The 23,814-nt window shown below is 47.4% G+C and overlaps 1 protein-coding gene across 1 annotated transcript in view; it reads right to left on the bottom strand.

Annotated features, from left to right (window-relative positions):
* The window catches only part of CLASP1 (cytoplasmic linker associated protein 1), a 147,659-nt gene that overhangs the window by 48,247 nt on the left and 75,598 nt on the right, over nt 1–23,814 (bottom strand). The window contains exons 9-22 of the mRNA XM_075829053.1: nt 13,906–14,061; nt 13,145–13,221; nt 11,650–11,742; nt 10,714–10,859; nt 10,379–10,514; nt 10,193–10,263; nt 9,763–9,822; nt 8,110–8,187; nt 7,485–7,652; nt 7,189–7,238; nt 6,925–7,095; nt 2,227–2,334; nt 2,009–2,035; nt 1,301–1,462 (exon numbers count right to left, since the gene is read on the bottom strand). Of these exons, the coding sequence (XP_075685168.1) occupies nt 1,301–1,462; nt 2,009–2,035; nt 2,227–2,334; nt 6,925–7,095; nt 7,189–7,238; nt 7,485–7,652; nt 8,110–8,187; nt 9,763–9,822; nt 10,193–10,263; nt 10,379–10,514; nt 10,714–10,859; nt 11,650–11,742; nt 13,145–13,221; nt 13,906–14,061 (1,503 nt within the window). The remainder of the gene's footprint in view (nt 1–1,300; nt 1,463–2,008; nt 2,036–2,226; nt 2,335–6,924; nt 7,096–7,188; nt 7,239–7,484; nt 7,653–8,109; nt 8,188–9,762; nt 9,823–10,192; nt 10,264–10,378; nt 10,515–10,713; nt 10,860–11,649; nt 11,743–13,144; nt 13,222–13,905; nt 14,062–23,814) is intronic.

Genomic DNA, 23,814 nt, shown 5'->3' with positions numbered 1-23,814 from the left:
ACATTTACAAGACGCACAATGGCTTAGGCTGAATGGTAAATTACAAGAGCAGCAGCAGAAGAGGAATCACAATATATAAATCATGGATAAATACGATAACCTCCAGTTATATAATGATTCGATTTCACAGTCCGGCTCTGTCCTATATTTTCTATTCTATACAACTTGATCAGATTCTGCTTCTAAACAGCAGCACGTGCAGCCACTAACCACGCGGCAGGCGGCTCTGACCTACACTTAATGCTCTGCCTCCGAGGATCACGTCTTCAGTGTGGACCCAACTACGTAGGAACAACTCACATTACTATATAACTGGAGCTTCACATCTGCTTATAATGACAGGAGGAGGAGAGGACGTGATTCCTGCACAAGAAACCAGTAATATGGGAGAGAAATCTGGACCTAAAGCTGCAAATAGAAGGTAGATTCTGCCAGCGGATCCCCGGCTTTCCATGAGATATGTCATCAAAGTAATGTTAATGAGAGCTGCATAGACTACTAGTGTCAGCCGGAGGGGGGAGGATTACTGGATGCAACCAAGCAGTTTTCCAGCTTAATGTCACTAAAAAGACTAAAGTTCAATACTGAGCTCCAAATTTATTAGGCTCCAACACTTATTACTGCTGGCCAAAACATCCCGGGTCTATGGTTGTCCTAATATTCCCATAGTTAAATTAAGATAAAATCGGCACATTTGGGCTTCTTGGGGACTTAATACAGCAAATCATTGATGCATAGGAACATAAAGGTGGACAGGAATGGAGTAGGATGACTGTCGAGATATATATAGGTAATGATGTATACACGTCATCATCTGATAACCACAATTACCCCCCCAAGGCAGATCATAATCTCATCAATATTGGTCAGATGGCAGATTACCCCCAACATGCATTACACGGTCCCAATCACTGGCCCCAGGAACGTGCGGTTTGATCTCATCATAGTCAGTGACACGTGGACTCGTCATCAGGGATCCGGCCACGACCACTCATGGATTTTACTGTGTGTGTTTGAGTAACATTAGAAAACCTTGACATGGGAATCTCCACGGAGCTCGTATGATCAGTCACTAGTCCGGACACGAGGGTTAATACTGGAGCGACTGCCCTTCTACTCTACACAATTCACAACACTCAAATCTGCGTTACTGTAAATGTGTCCATGCAACAAATGTGATAGAAAACAGACAGGAATCTGTGCAGCAACAGAGGTCAGGTCTGACTTGTATTAAAATGTTAGATCTTAAATATATGGAAGAGGGGGTAAAACCCTCAAATAACTGAAACCATATTCTTACCCAGTCCCATCCTGCTGGGGCTGGTCTCGCGGCTGCAGCCCTGACTGCGGGGGATCTTGCTTCTTTTCTCAGAGGTTGGGATTTGAGGGACCCTCTGAGCACCGGTTGTTAGTCCGTATCCGCTGCTCAACAATTTTCCAGGAGAATTGGATCGGCTGCCAGCTGCATAGAAAGAACATGAATGAGCAGATATACACACAATACAGTCCCTAATTATCTATGTGGATGATGCTCGGTGAAGCTATAGAGCACAGTAACAGCACTAGTAATGGCAACTACATCACCACAATGCAGCGCAGCCACACTCTCCCCCTAAACACTTGTATACAGGTGTAGTGACAGAGACTACATGACAATCCATGCAATGTCTGGGGAGATAATTTGCCCTGGATGGAGTGGAAGTGAAACAATTGTGCAATTAGGCTGTCCCAGAGAGAGAACACACAGTCCACTAACTAGAAGAGCGAGAAGTGTTCAGCCAAATGCCTGATGTGCCTGGCGCCCCGCCACCGGGTGCTCTACAAGCTTCATTGTCCCAAATATGTGAGAACTTGGCACATAAAACAGCGGTCCCCACATTCTAAAGAAGTAAGTGTCAGAGATTTCTGTCGTCAGCAACTACACAAAGATGCATTACAGGTCACCTACACAGAATAATGGCAGAGAGGAAATGAAAGGGGCGGTTGAGGCCCGAGGGCAGGTTCTTACCACTGGCTGGATTTGCTGATCGGGATCCTTTAGTATGAAAGCAGGAGGAGGACAGTAAAGAAGGATTCAGAGGTCACACAACGTAAAAACAAGCAGCACAGATCTCAAGTACAGTCATACGAGACCAAAGACAAACCGGCGGAGTCCAGGAATCACGGACAATACTTTACACTTAGCCCCGCTACAAAACCACAACAATCACCACTCCACGTGCTTACGCTGGGACTGCGACACGATCTTGGCTCTGCTTCGCCCCCGAGTGTCCGGTTGAGCAGAGGCGACGCCGCTGGTGCTTCCTGAACTCTGCCTCCTAGTACGGATTCGTCCTGCCCAAAAACACAAACTCAAAGTTATTACTGAAACAAACGACACCCCTGAAACATCTAGATCCGGACAGAATAGAGAAATCCAAATAATATAATCTATTAAATAAGTGATAATTAACATACCTGTAAACTCCGCAATATCACATCTGCACAACTGAGAACCATGGTCGGTGACAAAAAATGACCAACCCCATACAGCACATGAGGTCTAATAATGGAGATCAACAATCCCTCTGCCGTACAGATGGAGCAGAACTACAGAAACTCACATTTACAGACACTCATGGGCACTGCTGGAATCTGTCAAATTCTGAAAAGATCCTGTTCACCGCTGATCACCGCATAAAAGTTCACATAAGGAATTAATCTCCATAAAAGGCCTCACGTTCTAAATACACGACCTTACTTATCTTGTAGTGATCCTGACTTACAGACAAGTTACAAAGTAATAGCCCAGAGCTGCATTCACAATTTAGACTGGTAACAGTCAGCAAGTGTGTGGAGGTACACCTCCTAACAGCTTAGCTAAACTCTTAGGGCATGTTCACACGGCAGCCTCTGTTACGGCTGTAATTACAGAGCTGTTTTCAGGAGAAAACAGCTCCGGCATTTCAGACGTAATGGCACGTGCAGGCGCTTTACGCTGCGACCATTACGGACGTAATTGGAGCTGTTTTCCATGGTGTCAATGGAAAACGGCTCCAATTCCGTCCCAAGAAGTGACAGGCACTTCTTTGAAGCGGGCGGCACAGAACATCGTAACACCATTCTAATGAACGGGCAGATGTTTGCCGACGCTTTGGAGCCGTATTTTCGGACGTAATTCGAGGCTAAAACGCCCGAATTACGTCCGTAAATAGGGTGTGTGAACCCAGCCTTATATTGTAGGAGGACAGTCTGTTATGCAAATTACCCAAGCAAGTAGTGTGCAAAAACTGAACAAGCATAGAATGCCAGCAGAATAGTGAGTGCAGCTCTGAAGTATAATACAGGATATGTAATGTATGTACACGGTGACTCCACCAGCAGAATAGTGAGTGCAGCTCTGAAGTATAATACAGGATATGTAATGTATGTACACGGTGACTCCACCAGCAGAATAGTGAGTGCAGCTCTGGAGTATAATACAGGATATAACTCCGGATCAGTACAGGATAAGTAATGTATGTACACAGTGACTCCACCAGCAGAATAGTGAGTGCAGCTCTGGAGTATAATACAGGATATAACTCAGGATCAGTACAGGATAAGTATGGGATGTATGTACACTGTGACTCCACCAGCAGAATAGTGAGTGCAGCTCTGGAGTATAATACAGGATGTAACTCAGGATCAGTACTGGATAAGTAATGTAATGTATGGACACAGTGACTCCACCAGCAGAATAGTGAGTGCAGCTCTGGAGTAGAATACAGGATGTAACTCAGGATAAGTATGGGATGTTATCCTAAGGATAGGCCATCAATATTAAATCCCCGGAGAACCCCTTGAAAGAGCCTTAAAACATGACTTGGGTTAGCAGCCAGACCAGAAACACTGTAAAGTGGTGATCAGAGGTGGACATGGGCTTAATAATGGTGATCACAGTTAAGCTGGAATAAACCTGCATTTAACAATAAAAAACTATGTGCAGCTCTTGCTCAGTTATGCAGAAACCTTCATACATGGGGCTGTTGTGCAGGTCGCTCTATATTGAACTGGTTAGATGCAGCGCCTTATTTATAGCAGTAAAGGCCATTACTATGAAAGGCGGACAAAGACGTCAGATATTTATTGGCAGTTGAAGTACATTTTGGAGGGGTGTGCAGACAATCTAAGGCAAAAATCTTCAACTTCTTACTTTCTAGCGGTTGAGAATCTACTCCCAACATGACATGGGAGCCACAGACAGAGAGTTGTAGTATTGCAGCAGCTGGAGAGTCGCTAGTTGGAGACCCCGATGTCTATGTTGGGCCTCCAGGAGATGATAATTGGATGTATATGTCAAGTATCAAACATCTATGGCCTTGTTCAGAATACAATGTTCGTGCACACACCATCTACACATTCCATATGAAGCAAACACAAAAACTACACGATGCTCTACGGACTGTGCGCGGCATTCCCAGCATGCCATATGTTGGAGCTACAAAGTTCCAGTGTGCAGCTCCAAGAAAGCTAAAACACGAGCAGAATCTAAACTACAAATAGTACAAAATAAAAAACCACCACACGAGTCTCTGCTGTACAAAGACACCGCCACTGTATGATCTCTGGAAATGTTTGTCCCATATATGAGCAAATAACGCGCCAAGAACACCGGACCCTGGATCACAGACCGTTCTGAGAATCCAGAACATGGAGATGAGAACGCACAATGTGGCCCAGATCGGCGTCTCCAGGCACAGAATATAATCTGTATCTGCGGCTGCAGCCAGGACAGTATCATTATTACAGAGCCGGCCATAGACACAACCATGGTTGGCGGAGGGCGAAGGTTGGACTGATATCCGGCACGTCTACGAGGACAAATGATACTTTTCAATAGTTGAAAAGATATTTCAGACAAAATTCTAAATGTTCAAACCTCTTAACAATTAACCATAAATCTGCAAATTGGGGCAATGCAAAAACAACATCACACACAACGTACCCCCTGAAGGGAAAAACTAAAATCACCTTTTCTTCCAGACTCTGGCAGCAGCCATGTAAGGTTAGAAGCGATCACTAGAGCAATCGTCAGCAATGACATTTAAAACCAACCTCTTCCTTTTATACTGGACAATTATGGACTTGATTCGCTCATTTGGAAGGAGGATTGTCCAGTGTGAATGAAGGTCAACAGTAAATAAACAAAAAAGCACCCAACGTCCAGTATTATAAATCCTCATCGAGATTGCAGCCATAAAACCATCGCTATTGGCAGCACGATTCAGACATTTATCAAGTGAAAGCCGTCACGAGGAAATAACTCCATCTCCATCAGATCCGTAGCCACAATTCTTTAAATCGCCAATCGTTTATTGCTCTCCTGAATAATCGTGGTGTCTAAACTCCTCTTAAGCCCCGATTCAGACGAGCTGGTCAATTTTGCATCCGCAAAAATGAACCGTTTTTAATGCATTTCAGTTCCGTGTTCCATCAGTTTTTCTGGTCAGTGCACTTTAATTTTTTTCTTTCCATTTCTTTAGCAACTGCTGCATGAAACAGAGACCGGACGCGGAAGACGTCCATGTGCTGTGTGTGATTATCACGCACCCATAGACTTTAATGGGCAACGTGGTCCGCAAAACGGACCAGAATAGTACATGCAGTGAATTTCACACAACGGAAAAACGCGGTGTGAAAAATCACTGACGTCTGAATAGCCCCATTGGTTTGCATAGGTCGGTGTGCTGCGTTTTTTCTAACGGACAGCAACACGGACGTATACAACGTTCGTCTGAATAAGGCCTTAGTCTAATATTAAGCACACAAACAATCGGCTGCAGCGGCCTCGTGACACAAAGCCTGGAATATCTGTACATAAAACTACAGTCACAAATTTGTGTCCCTGCATCTTAAGAGAAAACGTTTCCTGCTGTTTCTCAGCTCTGGTTGAGGCAGGACAGCGGATTCTTGGCTTATAAATTTAAAATAAAACATCTGGTAGAATGACAAGCACCCTCCGAGGCAAGAACCACCGTACCCGGGCATGCAGCTGAAACCCATTTTAGACATATTCCTATGTGATGGATGGTGTTAATCTGGTCGGCAGCAACACAAGGAATTACACAGGAATAAATCAGTGTAATGAGCCGTTACCTGAAAGCTCCGACCAGCTCTCTTAATTCTCATCTCTGCGCTGAATATTTAGCAAAACTGAAGATAATTACAGAAACGATAACAATCCCTGAAGAAAACTGCAGTGTTACCAACTTGTCATGTCACGGTGGTAACGCTGCAGACATGATGATCACAGGTGACTGGCACAGGGGTGCAGGGGTGGTCGTCTGACTGTGGAGGGAGGGGGTCATAATACACGACAAATAATCCAGGTATAATGATCCATGTGTGCGGGATGAAAGCTGCTACCAGGCAGTGTGCGCAGCGAGAGATCCAGGAGGTGAATGTACAGAACACAGACACATGATGAGGGAACCAAGCGGAGAACAGCATGCAAATCAACAGGGAGCACAAATGAATACCAGATACAACACCCCGGTGGACAGAGCTCTGTTCACACAAAGCTTACCCTCAGGCTTAGCAGTGGGACCATCTTTAGGCAAATTAAAAAAATAAAAACAGGGAGAGGAAACAGTTGGAATAATTAGTGAGACGTAGAAGTATTCAGCAATTCCTGACGTTAGTGTAGGATGATTAACCCTTTCAGTCCTGAGAGCCGGCAGCCTGTGTTGTAATGTGGATTACACCCTACTAGATGCTGGATACCCATGAAGCCTGTAAATGTCCCATTGTCTGATCTGTAATGCTAAACCCATTTATATAGAAAGAATGAAAGAGAGGAGAACAGTGGAATATGTGGGAATATTGTGAGCGGCCTGCAATCTGAGATCTAATGTATAGTGCACGCGGCTGCATGGAGCGTCTGCTATGAAGGTTTCACCTCACCTAAAGATGCATAAGAGCCGGGGGGCAGCGCAGCAGCGCAGCTGAACGGTGCGGACGCGCTAGATGATGCTACTTTGGACTTGGAGCTGGCCGCTGCATTCACATCAATGTCGCTGCGGGAGCGCTGCAAGGAGCCCGGAGTCGCTGCCGTCTTCACTACTGCTGCAGAAACTGGAACATGAAAGTAAAGAAACCACAAAATCACCAGTCAGAGAAAGACGTGGGTTCAGGCTCTTCTTCCAGCACTGGCAGCGCAACACTCACCTCTGGACGCTGAACTTCCAGGGGGACTTCTCTTGGTGGACAGTGGACGACTGGGAGGAAAAAGAAAAGTGTTAGACGAGAAAATCAGCGACAATTTGCCCCGTTAGAGATTCGTTAACAAACATTCCCCATTACAGAGCAAAATTTGCCAAATATAATACAATAAATGCTGGAGTATAAATCCAGACTTCGTTCTGTCATGACCTTTTTTTATGCCGTTTCCAGCAGAGAATTTGTTTTGCCATGAAAGTGAGAAGAGCAGTAACTGGACGCCATACAGAAGATGTGGGACTCACTTTAGGCTTTCCTGGGAGCTGGACGAGGAGCGGTCTGATTGGGGGAGGGAGACGATGCTGTCGGAGCTCTTAAGATGAGATTGAAGGGCCTTCTGATAGGACGACTCCAGATTGTGGTATAAATGCTCAGCTTCTCTACTGAAATGACTGTGGAAACCCCAGTAACATCTGCAAAAGAGATCAGGAGGTTTTATATCATATAGCAACTAATTTTAAACTACAAAATGATTCAATAAATAGCATCCCAAATTCACAGGAGACGCGGCAGCGGACGGATAAGACACCCCGACAGCGCCTTATCGTGGAGAAGCAATAAAGGAAAGCTGGCACGATGACAGCAGATCTATAGGAGGCGGCTTCAGCTCTGTACACTGATCTACGGCGGTCACCCGGAATAGACGTCTTCATATCACGCCGGGTTCTTATTACTTCATAGAAGACAATATTCTAAATCCCAGTATTTATGAAGACATGATTTGTATCAAGTAAAATCTCTCCCCACAGGAGTAATACACAATGAAGACTGAACAGCTGCCCGGTCTCCACAGTCCTCGTCACCTCCCGATAATCTTACAATACAGCGATTGATCCCAGGATGATGTAGGATCAGGATTTCAGCACTTACTTCCGTGCGACTATTCTGGCTTCAGAGTCGGCATCGTGGATTCCTTTCTTGATGGTTTCTGATAAGACTGATATGTGCCTGGAATGGAGAGAGCTCATATTAATAATTCTGTAGCTGCTAGAACAAGCAGCAATGTCCGTCCTGACGAGCCGGGCACCCAGACCTCCCGCCAGTCACTGCCGGTCTCATTGTACGCCATCATTAATTCCCTCATTTAAATGGGGATAAACAAGAGGAAGCTCAGAAGACACTCCTCAGAGTCATCCGCTGGTTGTGATGGTGACCTCAGGTGGACAAGCAAAGTTTTATAATCAGTCATATGTCATGGTTGTGTCCTCTGCTCTCATACAATACAGATGTGTCCTCCTACAAAGCACTCGTATCATCACAGGAGTCCGTGTTTATCGAGTCTCATACATCGCTAACAGAGGGTGTTGGCATTACCGGCGGCTGACACCCATAAGTGAATTTTATTGGCATCACCGTCCACACTGGCCCCAGAGTCCAGCGGGCTGTTTGTCCTGTGGTCCAGCTGGGATGAGCTTTAACACTCTCCACATATAAAGGAACATGGAAAGTCCCATAAAAACCGAGTGCAGAAATCAAAGAGCAGCATTAAGACGTCCGCTTTTATTATATAATCTTTTTGACATAATTGTACTGGTGGCCGAGTCATTCTGTCCACAGCCCTGACCTCCATCTATTAGGCAGCAGCCTGGAACGTGTGCAGCTCCTCATCTAGTAAAGTGGAAAGACTCTAATGAATACATTTGGCCCTATTTGCCAAGCTGTAACCTAAATATGTTCAGGCCATTGGCAAGTAATAGGTGACACGGCAGTGGGGTGACACGGCAGTGGGGTGACACGGCAGTGGGGTGACACGGCAGTGGGGTGACACGGCAGTGGGGTGACACGGCAGTGGGGTGACACGGCAGTGGGGTGACACGGCAGTGGGGTGACACGTGGCTCTTCATGCTCCTGTAAAAACACAGATGTGTCGCCAACTTTCACTACTTCTGTGGACATCACGTATTAATACACGCAGCCAACAAGAGCGAGGAGACAAGGTGGCTGCCACTGCCCTGCACAGAAGCAAAGATCACTAGGTAAGTAGAGCCGGCTACAGACATCATGGCGGGATTCACAATCTTTAATGGGTTGTCTCGCTTTCCATATGATGCTGCAGGGAGAATAGGTGGCCGGTCAAAAATGTCCATGTCTCAGAAGCCAGAGGCAAAGCAAATGGTTTCTACATATGGGTTATCAGAGTGAGACGTCTCCTTTAATTGGTATTGTTCTTTTGTGTAGATGACCTATATACAAACTTAACTATGATCGGTTGTGCTGGAATTTTTCAGGGCCGGTGGTTGATCAAAACCTGAACTTTATGGCACAATTGTGGGTTGGACATTATAAATCCCCCCCCCGTGCTCTACAAAAGTATAAAGTCCAGAGATCGGGGGATATAAAGTAAATGATTTGATGGTGATTTCCGGTCACCCGCACACCCTCCTGTCATACAGACCAAGGTAAGAACAGAGATTTTTAGGTCAACTGTGAATGGAGATTCATGAACCAGAAGCGCTGGACTTCCATAGACCCCCATTACTGGGGGGCGAGGACCAGAACCACCAGTACCTGTTGCCTTCTTACCTTTCCAGGGAGTGTGTTTGCCATTCCTGCAGAAGCAGCTCCAAAAATTCATAACAACGCCTGCAAGAAAAATATGAAGATCCAGAGAATCAGCCGCCTGACAGATCAGGGTAAGATACACAGAATATCAGCGGCTGGACCGATGTTACATAGAGAGTCTGGGAATAAGGCCGTACAGATCCGTCTATAGTTATTTGTTATTGTGGAGCTGATGAACGCAGGAGGTTTACAGGTTACTTTATGTTCAGATGTAACTCAATGCAAACTTGCAGCAGCAGGACGGAGGCGACGAAGGAAAATCACAGGACGAGCTCTGGAGAACTCAACACCTGACAGCAGCAGAGACATAAGAAGGATCACATAGGTCCGGCTCATAGCCCTGGACTCACAACTAGACCGATAGAGCTGAATAAGAGAAGACGCCACAAACCTTCGAACCGCCACAGACTTGGAGGTGCAGTTACTTGTAATGATCGGTATTAGCCTCGGGACATGTGTATGCTGCAGACATGGAGAGATCATATCAATTTATTTTCCATTATGAACTTGTTTTCAAAATTAACTGAGCAGCAATTACAGAAAAGTTATAGCAGCACAAAACGTTACAGATACTTACACGTATAATTAATCGAATGGTCACCACACCAGAGGTCGCCATGATCTTGGCACTGTTAGGAACTAAGTTGAAAACTGTGGGCATAATTGCTTCAGCTCCATGGTCAAATTTATTACCCAGGATAGTGGAGAGGTGCCTGATGAAAAACAAAATGGAATCTAGAATTAAGCAAGAAACCCAAAAAAACAAACATGAGAAGAAGCTTGTAACTCGGCAGCGGCTCCGCTGCTCAGATGATGTGGAGGTAACGTGGACGGTGGGATGTCACGTACACAGCACATTTATCTTATCAGGAGGAAGCCGCATGTTTGTCAGGACACGTCTGCTCCACTCACCCCAGGGTCATACAGGCTTCTCGAACCACCTGGGAACGCAAGTCCTTGGCAGAGAGCTTGAACGCTCCATCAAGCAGACGCAGGTGTTGGAAGAAGTTGTCGTATTCTGCTGCACCAGCCACAAGCAGAGATCTTATTTTTCTAAGCTGCAAACAAGTAGAAGATAAAACCAAATGGATGATATCAATGTAATATTATACAGAACGCAGAGAATACGGCGGCACGTGTAATGATGTAGCCCGACAAACACCGCAATGTGTGATGCCACCTCATAAAGAGCCGGGACCGGCAGAACACTGGCTGGAGGATGACCCACGGGCGGCGGGCCTGATGTATGTAATGCCAGGTGTGGACAGAAGACATAGAATAATATTATATAGTCAGAACAATTTTTTCAGGATGAAACATTAAGAATTTGGAATCCAAAATGTTTCGCACTGGAGCCAGTAATGTCAGTGCTGATCATCTCATCAGCCAACAACCCTACAATCCAAGAATAAACCTCCCAGGAGGCCGCCCTGACACACAATACCCACTGCAGAGCCATGGAGCGGAGCCATGGAGCGGAGCCATGGAGCGGAGGGATGGAGCGGAGGGATGGAGCGGAGGGATGGAGCGGAGGGATGGATGGAGCGGAGGGATGGATGGAGCGGAGGGATGGATGGAGCGGAGGGATGGATGGAGCGGAGGGATGGATGGAGCGGAGGGATGGATGGAGCGGAGGGATGGAGCGGAGGGATGGAGCGGAGGGATGGAGCGGAGGGATGGAGCGGAGGGATGGAGCGGAGGGATGGAGCGGAGGGATGGAGCGGAGGGATGGAGCGGAGGGATGGAGCGGAGGGATGGAGCGGAGGGATGGAGCGGAGGGATAGAGCGGAGGGATAGAGCGGAGGGATAGAGCGGAGGGATAGAGCGGAGCTCCTGCATCCTCCTTACCGCAGTAATTCTCTGTTCCCAGTCGTGCTTATCATCTGACAGGATTTCCCGAATTTTATTGATTTGTTCCTCAAGATCTCTGCTCGAGTAGATCTGTAAGATGAGACAGCCCAGTTAAACAACAATCACATACATGTTAATTTCGTGCTGCTGCATTTCTACTATCATTTTCTTGTAAGTTCTACATTTTTGTGATTGTGGCTTTGACAATAACTTGAGGGTTAATTCCCTGTATCCATGTTCTCAGTAAGTATAGGTAAAATAACGTATAGGAGTTTACAACACAAGGTGCGACCTGTACACTCTCCTGATAATAGCAAAGACATGGCTGCCAGGACAGGCAGAAAGTCACGATGTCATGAAATGGAGAGTAGCGGGAGGTCACCGTCTGAAAGCAGCACAGAGCATTTCGGGGGTGGGATGCTGATCTTGCAGGGTCCCATGTGATAATGAGGAAACGTGATGGGGTAAACAGTAACGCAACAAAGAGATTGACAACAGCAGAGCGTCAGCGAGGCAGCGACATCATGAGTATCTTTAAGGTCTATGGCCGGGTTTACATAGTGAAGCGGGGGTTCTAGTGATGAAATGTCCCAATAATCTATCGTAGACTTGCATGTAATTTGTATGCACTTCTGTGACATGAGATCTGCGGAGAGCCGCAAGCCCGTTCTCCCAGAGCCGCAAGCCCGTTCTCCCAGAGCCGCAAGCCCGTTCTCCCAGAGCCGCAAGCCCGTTCTCCCAGAGCCGCAAGGCCGTTCTCCCAGAGCCGCAAGGCCGTTCTCCCAGAGCCGCAAGGCCGTTCTCCCAGAGCCGCAAGGCCGTTCTCCCAGAGCCGTAAGGCCGTTCTCCCAGAGCCGCAAGCCCGTTCTCCCAGAGCCGCAAGCCCGTTCTCCCAGAGCCGCAAGCCCGTTCTCCCAGAGCCGCAAGCCCGTTCTCCCAGAGCCGCAGCACATTCTCCCAGAGCCGCAGCCCATTCTCCCAGAGCCGCAGCCCATTCTCCCAGAGTCGCAGCCCATTCTCCCAGAGTCGCAGCCCATTCTCCCAGAGTCGCAGCCCATTCTCCCAGAGTCGCAGCCCATTCTCCCAGAGTCGCAGCCCATTCTCCCAGAGTCGCAGCCCATTCTCCCAGAGCCGCAGCCCATTCTCCCAGAGTCGCAGCACGGCTTCGCTATTCCTCAGAAAGTCTACGGTGGGCGACTGCAGAATAAGGAGTCGGTCTGAGGAACCGCACCATACAGTATAGGAAATAGCCATCATATAGTGCTGCCGTCTATTTCCTATGTAGCAGATTCTGTGCAGCACTTAATATATTCAGTTTACAAACAGCCCACAATGAAACATATCAGAAGTGAATAGAGTTATTAATGTGGAGAATGACAGAAAATCGCTTTGAAGCGTCTAAACCTCAGATACAAAGACACGAGGATTATCAAGATCAGGCCGTAATGACTGAGACAATGAGCAAATAGATGCAGCAATCACGGAGCGTTACCTGCACTGTGGGGACATCTTCAAACCCTCGGATGAAGTCTTCCTCGTCCAATGCTCCTGCACCTTCCTTGGGGTTTCCTGCAACATTAGAAAATTAACATTTCATTTTCTAACTTTCCATTTATTGCCTTCACCTCATTGTTTATCCAGAAGCTCCGGACTGACAACTTGTCTATTCACCAAAGACTAAAATAATCAGCCGGGTCGTTCCGGCCCCGTAACCTCATCTGCAGAGTATTTATATCTTGTGATGCTCCGCAAACGTGGCCTGATGTCCGGCCTATATACAATAATATGAGACAGTTGCTGGTTTTAGCGGAATTGCTGAAAATGACCAACTACATTATGCCTAAAAATAAATAAATCAGGCGAGGATGCGTCTCTGTATTGATGCAGCCAATGAAACACATTCAAGCAAAAGTAAAATACAGAAAAAAATGTTGCACTGAAAGCAAACCCCATGGAGGATGTCAATTTCCCCGTTCTCTCTGGGACGTATTGATTTCTTCCATAAACATCCAATAACCGCTACAAGAGGAAAGAAGGGATCCTGAAACTGACTGGCTGCAGAATTTAAGGGTTTTATTCCAAAATAAATGACTCTGCTTCAAGTGGCAATAAACGGGGACAATCGTGTCACCACTAAGAGCCGATACACAGCAACGAGCACGTAACAGTGATGCAGACACGATGCGCTGAGATCTCGCTCCTTTGTGAGGGGCCACATGTAGACAATGGTTATCCTCAGGCTCCCAGACTCACCTCCAGGTTTGGAGCCAGATGCGGTTGTCCCTGGCCTCCGGGCCGTCCCCATAGTCACCGGTTTGCGGGCAGGTGGTGGCACTTTGGAGGAAGCGGTGGAGCTGGCTGATGAGGGTCTGTTTCCATCAACGGAGTCTTCATCATCAAAGTTTTTATCTGTAATACAGGATTATAAGGTTTTACTGTCAGAAATACGGAGAATTGTCCAGTGCTCTATAGGTAATACAGGAGCAGCGGAGGAGCAAACATGAGGACAACACCGCGGGCGAACGTGGGCGGTGCTAGAGCAGGTGCCGCGCCCACCATAACCCTATTACATTGGTTATAATCAGGATTGTTGGCAGATGATGATGGAAGACGGCAGCATTAGACGACTATCCGTGAACAGAACATTAGTGGTTAGCAGGACAATTACACATATTCGAGTGTCTGACCAAAAATAGAAGAAAACAAAAAAAGTGTCAATCTACCATAAATAGCGCCTAGATTAGTGGGGTGACCGCTACATTTATTTTTTTTGCTCTTGTTGCTATAAACTATATATTTTATGGGTGACCGGGCGATGTCCACCAATCTATTGGCATATGAGCAATGACGGCACCGTCTCTAAATATGGCGTCCCATTGCCACACACCAATTACTCCCACAAACTCAATCTACGCAGAAACCGTATTACTAAACGTTCTGCGGTATCAATATTTGTATTATACGACCCATCACGAGACGTCACAAATAAAAAAAACGAATATCTAAAGAATAGAAGCCACACATCTGTCCCGGCACAAAAACGGGATAGGCCGAAGCAACACTCAAATGAGGTCACCGCTCCCAGCAAAAATGACACAGAACCACCACCCTAAAATGTACAGAATTATTAATACAAGTCACCGCTTATCTCCATGACCTGGATCATCATCATCATCATCATCACCGCCACCACCCAGTCTGTGGCCTAGAGAATGAACAAATCCTCACATACTAGTGGTGCGGAACATGCCCGCTATATAAAGATGATTGTACTTCACACAGATCTAGTTCTTACATTCACTACTATATAGAGATAAATCTATACAATCACACAGATATAGAGTTCACACACAGCTCTACAGGATATAGAAACACATATATACACACACACACACACATAATGTAGATCTGTAAACGCTGCAGTTCCATACAAGACGCTGTGATTCCTGCACACAGAGATGTCACCCCGGCAGCTCCACATCTCCATCCAGCAGCACAGCCTTCTCCATCACCCACAGCGAGACAAAGAAAACGCCGGGTGTGGAGCGTTCACCGGGGAGGCAGAGGATACTGTGCAGGAGGCAGCGTCTGGCTGTCATGATGGCAGCAGCGACCCCGCCGCTCCCTCATCTGCAGACAATCCACAAGCTGGGGACACATGCAACCCACAAAGAATAAAGCCGGACATCTTACTGGTACATATCCTTTGGCAAATGAGCTTCCTCAGCATCCCTCCGCTCTCCTCCCACACCGGGTCCACATTGGAAGCGTCTTAGTGACTGGAGAAACCCGCACTGAACACTGGGCTGTCTGCACACACCGGGAGGCAGCGGACATACTGGGAAGAGCAGATCCTTGTTGTTCAGGCTGCACCTTCCCCCGACGTGAGGTGCGGTGTCAGCCCTCGCCACTGGCCGGCGGACTGATCCCCAAGGAGCACCAGCAGCTCAAACAGCTGCTCTCATGCCACGACTAATAGAAGCGCCCCCCAGGGACGGAGCCCTCGCAGGCTGGAGACAATGCTGTGATGAATGGATACGATGACACGTACGCCCTCAGGTAGTGGAAGGATTTACATGGAGGATGCGCCTTTCTACAGAAAAAGGAGCTGCAAGAGACGAGGGCGGCTGAACACGCACCTTACATGTCTGGCTGCTCCATCAGCTGTCGCTGCAGCACAGGAACAGGGTGATGTCATGGGGGGCGGCGTACAGCGCGTCACCGGAGGAGATTACACTGTCAACAGCCCCAATCACCCCACAGGGGGCCACACACCCGGCTCATCCTGACTCACAGCCTCTGATCACCCAGCGACCATGCTCCAGACATCAAGATGGCGAGGGTCCTCCCGAACCTCGAGCAAAGTATACAGCATACATCCCAGCAATGCAATATGGGGTCACATTCACCACCTTTATTCCACACATCACTGGCCTCTATTCACACCGGCGTTATCTACTCTAACGTTGCTTAATCCCAATGAAGTCAATGTAACATACAACACTTTCAATGTTAAAAATAAGTCAGAAACCAAACACTCTGGATTATTCTGTAAAAAGAAAAATCATTTCAAGAATCTGCTTCAACAGCATGAACACAAATCTACCCAAGAGTAAAAGTGACTGAAACCGGCTTAAAAGGGAACTCCGACTACAATCAGGTTCACAAATAGAAGTTTAATGCAGAAGAGAAGAGTCTGGTCTGAGCCCCTCGGCCCCCCTGCCCCTCCTCAGCCCTCAGTTTAGACACCATTCTGCCTTGGGCTGATCTGGGACAGACTGGTTGCTAGGGAGATGCTGCTTGACAACAGCATTGAAAAGACTGCGCATGCTGCAATTTATCTCTAGCAACCGGGTAGAAAAGGGGAGAACAGGCCTGGCAGCCGTCACATCATATCAATCCTGCGTGAACAAGATTCTTATAAACCAATAAATAAATGTAAACGGTGCTTTACATTTTTAAATGAACACCAAGTTGAAGTCTATTCCATCTAGACATTGGCTGTGCAGTTAAAAACACTATTGCTCTCTTATATCAGCCATTGGGGGTTGAGTAGAAGCTGATTGAAGGATAGGTGAATGCAGTCTATTGTCCCCTGTTATCAGACATTATGGGCTGGGGAGAGAAGTGCAGGGCAGGAGAATACAATTATCTATTGCTGCCGGGCCCCCTGGATTTCATGCACTTCACCACTGTCTATGACAATTCCAAAATCTTTTGGCGCCCGTGATGACAGCAGCACGAGCCGGCGTCCAGCAGATCTGGGCATGAGGACAAGTAATGACTGTGGGATGGATCGACTGCAGTCGGGTTTAGAGGCTGAAGTTACTAAGTATCTCTAGAAAGGAGCAGAGTCTCAGGGTCCCTTCAGTCGCCTTGTCCTCGGGTTTGTACTGCAGAAGTCCTGAGAGCAAAAGACGACAGAAAATGGATATAAAACAAAACACCACAAGTAAAGCCTGGTCCACACCTGTGCTGGAGGCTCCGTTAAGATCCGGACGAAAATCCTGAAAATAGCAGCGCAGCATTATTGTTTCCATTAACACAACTGACACCATGATGGAAACCCGACAGAACCAGTTGCAGCCAATGGGTTCTGTTGGGCGCCCATGATGTCTGTTCTGCAACAGAAGCGCCGATTGTTTCCATTGTTTTGCTTTTCTAACTGAGCAGAACGGAAACTACAGATGTGAACGAGGCCCAAGGCACAATTCACATCTGCTTCACGGGTTCTGGACAGAACAGAAGCAACAAGACCACGACGGATCCGTCACAGGGCGAATCCCAACGGCAGCCCCTCAAACTTATAATGGGGTGAGTCGGGTTTGGTCATCGTTTTAATGGCATTGCCACGAAAAATGTCACGTCCAGACACCTCCATCAGTGGCTTATTTCCTGCGGAAACAAAGAATTGGGCATGTTGAAATCCAACATGCCCAATCCTACTGTCTTACGACATCTATCAACAGGGGAAGATCTGGGCAACCCCATACAGGTCAGATAATGGGCGAGTTCAGTCGCCTGATGTGTGGGCACTTTCGAAATGCAAATCACCAAGTAAATAGTAAAGAGAGACCAGACCAGATTATAAGTGCCCTGTCTTGTACATGATGTGATTGGCTCTGTAATGTAGAGAACAGTGGTCCTAGTAATAAAGAGGCTGTCACCACATTATAAGTGCCCTGTCTTGTACATGATGTGATCGGCGCTGTAATGTAGATAACAGTGGTCCTAGTAATAAAGAGGCTGTCACCACATTATAAGTGCCCTGTCTTGTACATGATGTGATCGGCGCTGTAATGTAGATTACAGCAGTATTTTTTATTTAGAAAAACAATCATTTTTGACGGAGTTATGACCTATATTAGCTTTATGCTAATGAGTTTCACAATGGACAACTGGGCGTGTTTTACTATATGGCCAAGTGGGCGTTGTGGAGAGAAGTGTATGACGCTGACCAATCAGTGACCAATCAGCATCATACACTTCTCCCCATTCATTTACACAGCAGCATCGTGTTCTTACTAGAACATGATGTGCAGCCACATACACACTAACATTACTGCAGTGTCCTGACAATGAATATACATTACCTCCAGCCAGGACGTCATGTCTATTCAGAATCCTGACCACTTCTCTGCATGTCTCTGAGTTACAGCATAGCAGGCGTAGTCTTGCGAGATTACGCTGTAAGCGGTCATTTACAGTGAGATCTCGCTGTGCTGTAACTCAGAGACGCTACAGAAGTGGTCAGGAGAATGAATACACATCCCGTCCTGGCTGGAGGTAATGTATATTCACTGTCAGGACACTGCAGTGACGTTATAGTGTGTGTATGTGGCTGCACACAGTGATATAGCTATATCGCTATGTGTAGTGTAAATGAATGGGGAGAAGTGTATGACGTTGATTAGTCAAAAATGATCGTTTTTCAAAATAAAAAAACACTGCTGTAATCTATATTACGGCGCCAATCACATCATGTACAAGATAGGGCACTTATAATGTGGTGACAGCCTCTAATCACAAGGAGACAGGAAAAAATTAAAACCGTAAGACATTCATTTTTGTTTAGGGATGGCTAAAAGAGGTTTTACACTGGGCGATTATCGAGCAGATAATTAGTTCATATAATGCTCGTTACCGTGTGTAAACAGGGCAGCGATCAGCAGAGGAACGAGCAAACACTCAATCATCTGCTGGTCGTATCGTTTTTTAAAAAAAAAGTAAAATCTTACCGTTGTCGGCAGCACATCTTGGTGTGTGTACCGGGAGACGCGCTGCCGACATGATGATAACATATGGGGACAAACGATCGGAGTAACGAGCGCTCATCCCCATCCAAAGCTTCTTGTGACAGGAGCAAACGAGCGCCGATCAACAAGCTGTCTCGTTAATTGGCGCTCGCTGCACCGTCCAGTGTAATAGGGCCTTACCACGCAGAGACTGCTTTACGGCAGTGCTGAACTACTTAGCTAATACCCCTCTAGGACTCGTGATCACTAACAGAAGCTCAGAGCTGTAAATGTAATGGAAAGCAAAATGTCCAAAGATAACAGATCAGTAAAGGAGCCATCTAGTGGTTAAAATTATACGAAGCTTGGAGCATTAGACTAACAATGCTAATGCTTATTATCCCCATGCCTCTTAATAGACAAGAGAACCACAAGATAATAAAGCGATGCAAACGTGTGAGAAAGATCATGAAATAAAGCCATCAAAGAGACCGCCATATCTACAGACATCCATTCATCCCCTGAAATAAGTGTAACCAGGCTTCACGCATCACTCAAATCACAACGCTGGGGATTGGGCACTCTAATATTTGATAAGACGACGTCCATATACAACAGGCACAAACACCCCAGAAGGAGCAACGGCGAAACGCACGCATCTTGGTCTGCAGCTCACTTGTACTCATTATGGAGGTATAACTTGGATTGTTTCCAGTGATACATCCAGGTCTATACATGTCATATACTAATGATTGCTCTGTATACTATACATCCAGGTCTATACATGTCATATACTAATGATTGCTCTGTATACTATACATCCAGGTCTATACATGTCATATACTAATGATTGCACTGTATACTACACATCCAGGTCTATACATGTCATATACTAATGATTGCTCTGTATACTATACATCCAGGTCATATACTAATGATTGCTATGTATACTATACATCCAGGTCTATACATGTCATATACTAATGATTGCACTGTATACTACACATCCAGGTCTATACATGTCATATACTAATGATTGCTCTGTATACTATACATCCAGGTCATATACTAATGATTGCTATGTATACTATACATCCAGGTCTATACATGTCATATACTAATGATTGCACTGTATACTATACATCCAGGTCTATACATGTCATATACTAATGATTGCACAGTATACTATACATCCAGGTCTATACATGTCATATACTAATGATTGCACTGTATACTATACATCCAGGTCTATACATGTCATATACTAATGATTGCTCTGTATACTATACATCCAGGTCTATACATGTCATATACTAATGATTGCTCTGTATACTATACATGTCATATACTAATGATTGCTCTGTATACTATACATCCAGGTCTATACATGTCATATACTAATGATTGCTCTGTATACTATACATCCAGGTCATATACTAATGATTGCTCTGTATACTATACATCCAGGTCTATACATGTCATATACTAATGATTGCACTGTATACTATACATCCAGGTCATATACTAATGATTGCACTGTATACTATACATCCAGGTCTATACATGTCATATACTAATGATTGCACTGTATACTATACATCCAGGTCTATACAGGAGTTACACTATTGATCAACCAATGATAATTAATGGGGTTGTCCTGACACACGGCAGTTTTTCAAACTGATAACCTATATACAGGATAATCAGTATATGATCGGTGGGGATCCAACAGCCGGACCCCGCACTGATCAGCTGTGCAGTGGTCGGTACGGGAAGCAGATTGCTCCAATCACTGTATAGAGGCCATGCTGAGCTACTGCACCCCGGCACTGACCACTGCATAGCTGCCCGGAGGCAGAAGGAACAGCTGATCAGTGCGGGGACCGGGTGCCCAACTATACTGATGACCTATCCTGTGTAGTGGTCATCAGTATGACAACTGCCAACCAGGACAACCCCTTTAATGTGTATCCTCTATATTCTGCATATCCTGTGACTTTTGGCACGTTTATATCCTCTGTGATACCAACTTATTTCAATATGTAGTGACCTAATAAAGTATTGATCATTTATTGATCTGGTTTGTGAGTGTGGGCTGGTTTTATAGGTTATGTATATAGATTTATATTTGACCAGACCTGGTTAGTGGACTAGAGGGACAATCCACATAATGTTCTCCTTCCTCTACCCATCAGAATTCCTGGCACCCACTATTAACACAGCTCAGCCGTCCTCCGCACAATGGTGGACACAAAAACATGGAGCATAAACTCATAGCAGTGTCATACATAAAAACCAGACAAACTACAGCGCGCCCCCCCGAGCGGCCATTACCTGGAGGAAAACATTATCATCATTATTAGATTATTTAAATGCTGAGCTGCACAATAAGAGCCGATCAACAGCGTCAGGGCTCACCCCCCACCCTGGTCAATAAGGAGACCACTGAGCCGTTCAGGACCTGCAGACACAGCAGAGGAGGCACAGTGTACGGCCATTTTGTACACGACGGTACGGTCCAGATCCCTCATACGCAGCGGTAGGGTCCGGATCCCTCATACGCAGCGGTAGGGTCCGGATCCCTCATACGCAGCGGTAGGGTCCGGATCCCACATACGCAGCGGTAGGGTCCGGATCCCTCATACGCAGCGGTAGGGTCCGGATCCCTCATACGCAGCGGTAGGGTCCGGATCCCTCATACGCAGCGGTAGGGTCCGGATCCCTCATACGCAGCGGTAGGGTCCGGATCCCTCATACGCAGCGGTAGGGTCCGGATCCCTCATACGCAGCGGTAGGGTCCGGATCCCTCATACGCAGCGGTAGGGTCCGGATCCCTCATACGCAGCGGTAGGGTCCGGATCCCTCATACGCAGCGGTAGGGTCCGGATCCCACATACGCAGCGGTAGGGTCCGGATCCCTCATACGCAGCGGTAGGGTCCGGATCCCTCATACGCAGCGGTAGGGTCCGGATCCCTCATACGCAGCGGTAGGGTCCAGATCCCTCATACGCAGCGGTAGGGTCCAGATCCCTCATACGCAGCGGTAGGGTCCAGATCCCTCATACGCAGCGGTAGGGTCCAGATCCCTCATACGCAGCGGTAGGGTCCAGATCCCTCATACGCAGCGGTAGGGTACGGTCCAGGTCTCATACGCAGCGGTAGGGTCCAGGTCTCATACGCAGCGGTAGGGTCCAGGTCTCATACGCAGCGGTAGGGTCCAGGTCTCATACGCAGCGGTAGGGTCCAGGTCTCATACGCAGCGGTAGGGTCCAGGTCTCATACGCAGCGGTAGGGTCCAGGTCTCATACGCAGCGGTAGGGTCCAGGTCTCATACACAGCGGTAGGGTCCAGTTCTCATACACAGCGGTAGGGTCCAGGTCTCATACACAGCGGTAGGGTCCAGGTCTCATACACAGCGGTAGGGTCCAGGTCTCATACACAGCGGTAGGGTCCAGGTCTCATACACAGCGGTAGGGTCCAGGTCTCATACACAGCGGTAGGGTCCAGGTCTCATACACAGCGGTAGGGTCCAGGTCTCATACACAGCGGTAGGGTCCAGGTCTCATACACAGCGGTAGGGTCCAGGTCTCATACACAGCGGTAGGGTCCAGGTCTCATACACAGCGGTAGGGTCCAGGTCTCATACACAGCGGTAGGGTCCAGGTCTCATACACAGCGGTAGGGTCCAGGTCTCATACACAGCGGTAGGGTCCAGGTCTCATACACAGCGGTAGGGTCCAGGTCTCATACACAGCGGTAGGGTCCAGGTCTCATACACAGCGGTAGGGTCCAGGTCTCATACACAGCGGTAGGGTCCAGGTCTCATACACAGCGGTAGGGTCCAGGTCTCATACACAGCGGTAGGGTCCAGGTCTCATACACAGCGGTAGGGTCCAGGTCTCATACACAGCGGTAGGGTCCAGGTCTCATACACAGCGGTAGGGTCCAGGTCTCATACACAGCGGTAGGGTCCAGGTCTCATACACAGCGGTAGGGTCCAGGTCTCATACACAGCGGTAGGGTCCAGGTCTCATACACAGCGGTAGGGTCCAGGTCTCATACACAGCGGTAGGGTCCAGGTCTCATACACAGCGGTAGGGTCCAGGTCTCATACACAGCGGTAGGGTCCAGGTCTCATACACAGCGGTAGGGTCCAGGTCTCATACACAGCGGTAGGGTCCAGGTCTCATACACAGCGGTAGGGTCCAGGTCTCATACACAGCGGTAGGGTCCAGGTCTCATACACAGCGGTAGGGTCCAGGTCTCATACACAGCGGTAGGGTCCAGGTCTCATACACAGCGGTAGGGTCCAGGTCTCATACACAGCGGTAGGGTCCAGGTCTCATACACAGCGGTAGGGTCCAGGTCTCATACACAGCGGTAGGGTCCAGGTCTCATACACAGCGGTAGGGTCCAGGTCTCATACACAGCGGTAGGGTCCAGGTCTCATACACAGCGGTAGGGTCCAGGTCTCATACACAGCGGTAGGGTCCAGGTCTCATACACAGCGGTAGGGTCCAGGTCTCATACACAGCGGTAGGGTCCAGGTCTCATACACAGCGGTAGGGTCCAGGTCTCATACACAGCGGTAGGGTCCAGGTCTCATACACAGCGGTAGGGTCCAGGTCTCATACACAGCGGTAGGGTCCAGGTCTCATACACAGCGGTAGGGTCCAGGTCTCATACACAGCGGTAGGGTCCAGGTCTCATACACAGCGGTAGGGTCCAGGTCTCATACACAGCGGTAGGGTCCAGGTCTCATACACAGCGGTAGGGTCCAGGTCTCATACACAGCGGTAGGGTCCAGGTCTCATACACAGCGGTAGGGTCCAGGTCTCATACACAGCGGTAGGGTCCAGGTCTCATACACAGCGGTAGGGTCCAGGTCTCATACACAGCGGTAGGGTCCAGGTCTCATACACAGCGG

This window comes from Rhinoderma darwinii, chromosome 6 (genome assembly GCF_050947455.1).
Source record: "Rhinoderma darwinii isolate aRhiDar2 chromosome 6, aRhiDar2.hap1, whole genome shotgun sequence".
In the NCBI taxonomy this organism is placed as follows: Eukaryota; Metazoa; Chordata; class Amphibia; order Anura; family Rhinodermatidae; genus Rhinoderma; species Rhinoderma darwinii.
Note: the sequence above shows the minus strand (reverse complement) of the source record. Positions and strands in the feature narration are given on the sequence as shown.